The sequence below is a fragment of the Diospyros lotus genome, chromosome 13 (assembly GCF_014633365.1).
Source record: "Diospyros lotus cultivar Yz01 chromosome 13, ASM1463336v1, whole genome shotgun sequence".
Classification (NCBI taxonomy): Eukaryota; Viridiplantae; Streptophyta; class Magnoliopsida; order Ericales; family Ebenaceae; genus Diospyros; species Diospyros lotus.
Genome location: NC_068350.1, coordinates 32,320,871 through 32,327,425, shown reverse-complemented (window position 1 = coordinate 32,327,425; position 6,555 = coordinate 32,320,871). Strand labels below are relative to the sequence as shown.

Here is a 6,555-nt window from a genome sequence, read left to right as displayed (position 1 = left end):
TGGAACATTCTTTATGCATTCAAGTAGAAGCTAATTTCAACAAGGGACTCCAATCGCTAGGGTTGGTTAGAAAATTTTGGTTTACTCTCACTCTGCCTCTGCCTAAAGAGGAAATCTTTATTTGGTTGGCTCTTCTTAACACCAAAGTGAATTTAGCAAGGTAGGGAACTCTTAGTGCTGATGATAATGGTTACCCCTTTTGTGGTCGGTTCAATGAGACTGTCACTGTGGATCATCTTCTCCTGGGTTGTGAGGTAAGTTGAAATCGTGGACTTTGTGGTTTGAAAGAAATAGGATGGTTTTTGACAATGCTTCAGTAATCCCAGTTAATCTGTTCAGACTTTCTGTCTATTAAATACCTAATTCATTGGATCCAAGCATGGGATCCTTCCTTCTTTTCCATACTTATCATCATGTTTACAGCATCATTTTTGGCAGTAGTGGGTAGTGGAGGTGGTTGGTCGTCCGCTAAGCAAATTTATTCATTTCTTGAGGCGTTGGTTTTCAGCTTGGCTATAACTAAGGTTTCTCATTCTCTCTGTTGTTGTCCTTTGTTGTATACTACTGGTATACCAACGCAAAGAATTGTAACTTTTAAAAACTATGTACTGATGCCAAAACTAGCTCAATTTAAGAGGACGAGGTTAGCCAAACAATAATAATAATAATAATAAAACAGATTCAGAGCTTTTAACATTATTAATTTTGAAACTGAAAAGAAGAGTGTTTTTGAAGTCAGACCCCAAACCAACCCAACTGCAACTGAATCAAAATAGCCAATTCAACCGGACAAACCAACAACCCAGCCGATGATCAGTTGAACCGGAACCCAATTCAACCGCTCAAACAAAACACGCGACAGGAACCCGTAACCGAATCAGTCCTCCCTCTCTCAGCACGCAGATGTTACCACACACACACACACACACATATAGTAAGGGGCTGGTCTACGAAAATACCCTAATTTTCTGCTTAATTTGATGCGAGCCATGATTTTGAATATCCATTCAGCAAACAAAAAAACATACAAACAAACTAACAAAAAAGCAAAGCAAAGGCATCCATCTTCTTTAACTAACAAACTGCAGACAAACTCAGGCTGGCATATGCATATTTTGCGCATTCAGCAACTGCATTTACACGGCAAGTTCACTTCCAACTCACAAAGACGCACCACAAAAATGTTGATATGAGAGCGTCGTCGCTACACAAGCCACCAGAACCGGCTCACAATCGGCCGTTACCCATTTACACCAACTACCAGATTCACCCTTTAGAAACCAAAATTACATCATTCTAAAAGAGGGTGGAGGAAAAGGACACGAAAACAGTATACAGGAGGGTGGGGTATGTGACATTTTCTCATCTCACCCGGCATGCTGCAGGACCCCCCGGGGAACAGTTGGGGTTCGGAGAGCGACAGCCAGCCCTGGCACCAACATTGCCAGCAAATCTACCTTGTATTCTGTAGTCTGGGGTCCTTCCCGGGGCAAATGTACCACCACCAAAGGTCAACGAAGATGATGAGACTTCATTTGGACTGATGCTGCTGCTTTGTAGAGGCTCTAAAGTCTCAACAACATCACTCATTAAAGGCCTTGCTTTCGGGTTTTGGCTCAGGCAGTAGTATGCCAAGCTGCATGCCTTCTGTGCAGCCCTCACTGAGTACTGGTTCTCTAATCTGGGATCTATTATTTGCAACAACTTTCTCTTGTCGTTCAGTTTTGGCCGAGCCCAGTCCACCAAGCTCTGCTCCTTGCTCGGCCTGGTCCTGTCAACAGATCTCCTTCCTGTCAACAGCTCTAGAAGAACAACTCCAAAGCTGTACACATCACTCCTGGCAGTTAGGTGTCCTGCTCATTTCATATCACCGTGATTCAGAGAAGAAAGCATGATTCTACTGCCAAATTAAGCTGCAAAATACTAACATAAAAATACACAAGAAATCTATGTTTCCTTAAGAATAGAAAACCACAAACATAACTACAAATATATGGTACAAATATTTTCCTCAAAAACATTTAATGCATCGATGACAGATATAAAAGAAATAGCATTTTTCTTCATTATCAAAATGACAACTAAAATACACAGTTTAGTTGTGGCCACAGTTTTGTAAGTCCATTCTCATGCTAAAACATAAGTGCTGTTTGCTAGGAGTAAGACACCAACATAGTACTCTTTGCTAGAGAGTATGGAACTGCATCTGCTACCCAAAGAGTGGCAAGAGATTAAAAAAATGCATATAAATGTTTAAGAACATTTTTGAAAAGGCACCATCCATTACCCCTCATTCCAATCCAACCCATAATCATCCAAGCCGATAGGGATAAAAATGAATATGGCTTTTCACAGAAAGGCCAGGCAACATTCAACTGTGCCTGATTAAAACTTATTTAATTGCTTTCAAACCAAAGTCAACCCCTTTAAAGCTCATTCCAGAATAAAGCAAGCTAAACCTCATCTCATTTAAGTTTTCTTGAGTAAATTCCCATAGCGGTTGCATCTTCCTATAATTGCTAGGTTTGCAAACGTCATAAATAGTTCCCAGAATACAGGAGACAAAGGTCTGACGGCTCTACATATGGTAATACTAAACAAGCTCATTAGCATTTGAGAAAAGACATAAATCCATATGTACTTGGAAAATGGAGAACTACAGTTATATCTAAAATTCTCACATGATACGTGCTTTGCAGTTTGCAAGCTGTCAACCATGCATGTACCATGTGTGATAGAGATCTCCAGCTGACGTGAACAGGAATTTTTGACAAATAGGACAAACACCAGACACATGGTCCAGCTGGTCACTTGCTCACTAGCAGTAAATTCCTTAAACTGACGGAATTGACATAACTCGTGCCTTCATATAGAAAGCATGGATTCTAATTTACTAAGCTCCAATTAGTTATCACTTCATATGTTCCCACAGCAATGAGGAAAGAAATGCACAAGAGGAGAAGCTATCATTAGATGTTCGGAAGTCATACCAGTCATCACATATTCAGGGGCAGCATAACCATAGGTGCCCATTACTCGAGTAGAAACATGGGTCTCGTCACCTTGTGGGCCAGCTTTTGCAAGCCCGAAATCAGAAAGCTTGGCTGTGTAATCCTGCATGCTCACAGACAAAAGCAAGGTACCATTCTGCATTCACTCCCCTACCCAGGAGGGTAATTATGATGTAGAAAAAGAAAAGTAACTATGGATGACATGTACAAAAATCACTCACAGAGTCCAATAATATATTAGAGGTCTTGAAGTCCCTGTATATAACAGGCCTTTGAGCATTGTGAAGGAAAGCAAGTCCTTTTGCTGCGCCAAGGGCAATCATCATTCTTTTAGACCAAGTTAATGGAACTGTTGCTTCTGCATACCTCAATAAAGGCTAGATCAACTTAGCAAAGACACTACAATCACTGTCCATAAACTACAACAGCAAATCAGAAGATAGCTTAAAATTATCCCATCCATGATAAAGAAAGCATATGAGAAAAGGTTTCTCGGAATCATTGTCCATAGCTATTTAATACATTTAATCTAAGCAAATGAGAAGATAGCTTCACTTGAATTCCACCCCCATGGAAATCAAATAAAGCAACAACTTTCACTATTGCCTTTGAGTACTATGGATTGAGCATGGAAAACGCTTGAAAAGTAGTTGACATACTAGAACATGAAGAGCTCAGGTGTTTTTGACTTATGAAATTTTTGCTTCCCTGTGCACGTGTTCAAGAGGAGGCAGGAGAATAAGCATTTGGACTTGAGAAATTTGAATGAGTATTTTGTGTAAATTATACTAACTAGCCCATAGGTTTTGGGTTATTACCAAACCCTCAACCAGAAAAATCAGACAAATTATCCATTCACATTAACAGATCCTTAGCTAAACTGCATAGTTCTTGTCAAGTGGAAAGCAAATGAACTGTCAAACAACCAACAACACTCCATCCTTAATCCCATTTGGTGGAGTAAGCTACATGAACATTAATTCAGATCTATTTGATTTAGGCTATATTTGTTGACGAAAGGTTATATTTTTTACTTTCATAGTTGAGCTAGATTCTCATCCATTTCATTAACCAAATTAAAATTAGTAAGGAAATTCTTTGCTTCTGAATTTCATTCGTAAATTAATTTCATGAATTGGACTAATATTTCCACAGTATATTTGATGAGTGGATTAATCAATAAAAGGAGAATATGTAAACTTTATAAGCTAGTAGATGCAACCAACTTAAACCACACTGTATAATTTTGACGACAAAACATGCATGCAGACAAAATTCTTGAGAGCCGTGCCTAATTTTTGCTACTACTATGCTGCGACAGCAAACCGTTACAGGTAGAAACGACATCATTGCTTAATGCGATGTTGACTTGAACCCATTGCTTGGCAACTAAAAAAACTAACACCTATACACATTAGAGACCGGACAATAAGAATCTAAAAATACATGACAGCATAATTTAAGATTATTACTTACATCAGAAAACTACCACAAATCCAGTTTCTTAAACTTTATTTTAAAATTTCATGGCTTTGTTCTCAGGAATTGCTATTTTGGCTGGTAATCCAGCATGAAAGTAATCTAGTCCAAAACAAGCAAGTCAAACACAAAAATATACAAAAATTTAGGCAGGGGGTGACCATTCTAAGGATATCAAATTAACATGCATGCAAACATCTTGGACAGGGCCAAAGAATATGCAAGTAGACTCACAGAACTCTGCTCAATCCAGAATCATGTAGTAAATCCCTATTAAATTGACCACTAACGACATAACTAAGTAATCAAACTTCTTGAAATGTGAAATTGTAAGGGTTGCAAGAATAGAGAATAAGCAGTAGAAGAAGCAAATCAAGTAAGAGAATGTATGGCTGCATACTTCGGAACAAATGGTTCTCAAGGCTTCCTCGAAACATGAACTCATAAACAAGTAGTCTGTGCTCATCCTCGCAGCAATACCCAATTAATTTCACCAGGTTAGGGTGTCTCAACTGCCCAAGGAAGTTGACCTCCGTCTGGAAAGGGAAATACATCACCAATCCAAACAAACTAAATTAGGCATATCATGGGATAACAAAACCTAAGACTGTAAATGAAAAAAAAATAAAATAAAAAACTGCAGAAACAAGGAACTGACAAGCCATTCTCTGTGGCCCTGAAGGCCCTCCTTGTTGAGGACCTTGACAGCAACGGGGAGAGATTTGAGGCCAACCCTGACATTCTCGTCAATGTAACCCTTGTAGACGGTTCCAAAACCTCCCTCGCCGAGAACGTAATCAGAGCGGAAGCTCTTTGTAATGGTCTCGAGCTCGAAGAGGGTAAAAGCGATGACATTGGTGTAGAGCAGTGCGTTCTTGCTGGAGTCGTCAAAGATACGAGGAGTGGCCGAAGGATCGCTCAGATCTGAAATGGAGCGCCCGTGCTTCCTTTCCTTATCCTTCTCCTTCTCCGAAGCAACATTCTTACCAGGTAACGGCGATAACATGTGGAGCTGCTGAACTGTGTGATCAAAAGAGAATACAAACTTCACAAAAAACGAAAACCCTAATTTCAAATAAAACAGGGACACTAGTTCACAATCCCGTGATTACCAAGAAACTGATTCTACCGGTGGTGTCGGGAAAACATTACCGGATTGATAGGGCAATGATTAGGGCATAAGAGAAACAAGCAAAGCTAAATTCGAGATACAAGGAACGGAGATGGGGAAAGGCCAAAGTAGATCTGGCTCGCGAGTGAAGGAACAATTCGCCAGGGAAACGGACTGAAACTAGCTAGATTAGCAGAGTGAGGAAGAAGAAGAAAGCGACCTTGTTGATGAGCATGGGAGACAACAGCAGCAGATTCCTCCCTAGTCCCACAGTTCCCCATCCTCTCGCAAGCGGTGGCTGGTGGCGATGGCGGTGCTACGACGGCGGTGCTTGAATTATTCGTTGGCGTCCTAGCGGCGAACAGTCTCATTCTCCGGCGAACTCCTCCTCCTTCTCCGCTCCCTCCCCGATCCTCGCCGAATAGAAATACAGATGCATGGTGGAGAATAGAAAATGGAATTAGAAATTGGGAAAATGTGGGTTGGGGTTGGGGAGGTGGAGAAGAAAGAGGAATAAATATGATATGAAAATGGGGAATGCAGCGGCGGGAGCGGCCGAGCCACGGGGTGCGACGCCAGAGGGCCGCGCGGTTCGCCTTCTTTCGTCGACCATGGCCGTGGCCATGTGTCCCGACTCGGCAACTTGCGTTGCGTTGCGTTGCGCTGTTTGTTTCTTTTACAAAACAAATTACCAATAGTGATGAATGAATGAATGAATGAAGGTGACGCAAAATTAAACCGCCAATAATAAATGTGTGTTTGACTTGTGGGGGCCAATGGCGAGTTTTTCGCTTCTTTTGGTCCATCATGCACCAGAGACTTATCTTCAAATGTGTTTCCAAAGGTTATCCCGTGTTTAAGCTAAATAGGATTAATGGAGACTCTCATGAGGGAGAGTATTTTCATAGAGAGAAAGTGTGTGTGTGTGTCATCACCAAATAGTGTTTGTTCGGT

The 6,555-nt window shown here is 40.8% G+C and overlaps 1 protein-coding gene across 2 annotated transcripts; it reads right to left on the bottom strand.

Moving 5' to 3' along the window:
- Positions 1 to 1,036: 1,036 nt before the first annotated feature.
- Positions 1,037 to 6,268, bottom strand: LOC127788993 (probable serine/threonine-protein kinase PBL8). Of its 2 annotated transcripts, none has more exons than XM_052317714.1 (6): positions 5,822 to 6,268; positions 5,149 to 5,510; positions 4,891 to 5,026; positions 3,233 to 3,315; positions 2,991 to 3,114; positions 1,037 to 1,853 (listed from the first exon to the last, which is right to left on the bottom strand). In XM_052317714.1, exons 1-6 carry the CDS (start codon positions 5,970 to 5,972, stop codon positions 1,363 to 1,365), a joined length of 1,347 nt encoding a protein of 448 aa, XP_052173674.1. In that variant the 5' UTR covers positions 5,973 to 6,268; the 3' UTR covers positions 1,037 to 1,362. The 2 variants fall into 2 exon arrangements, with proteins under 2 accessions (XP_052173674.1, XP_052173673.1); XM_052317713.1 differs by having other exon boundaries at positions 3,233 to 3,369; positions 5,822 to 6,265.
- Positions 6,269 to 6,555: the final 287 nt, after the last annotated feature.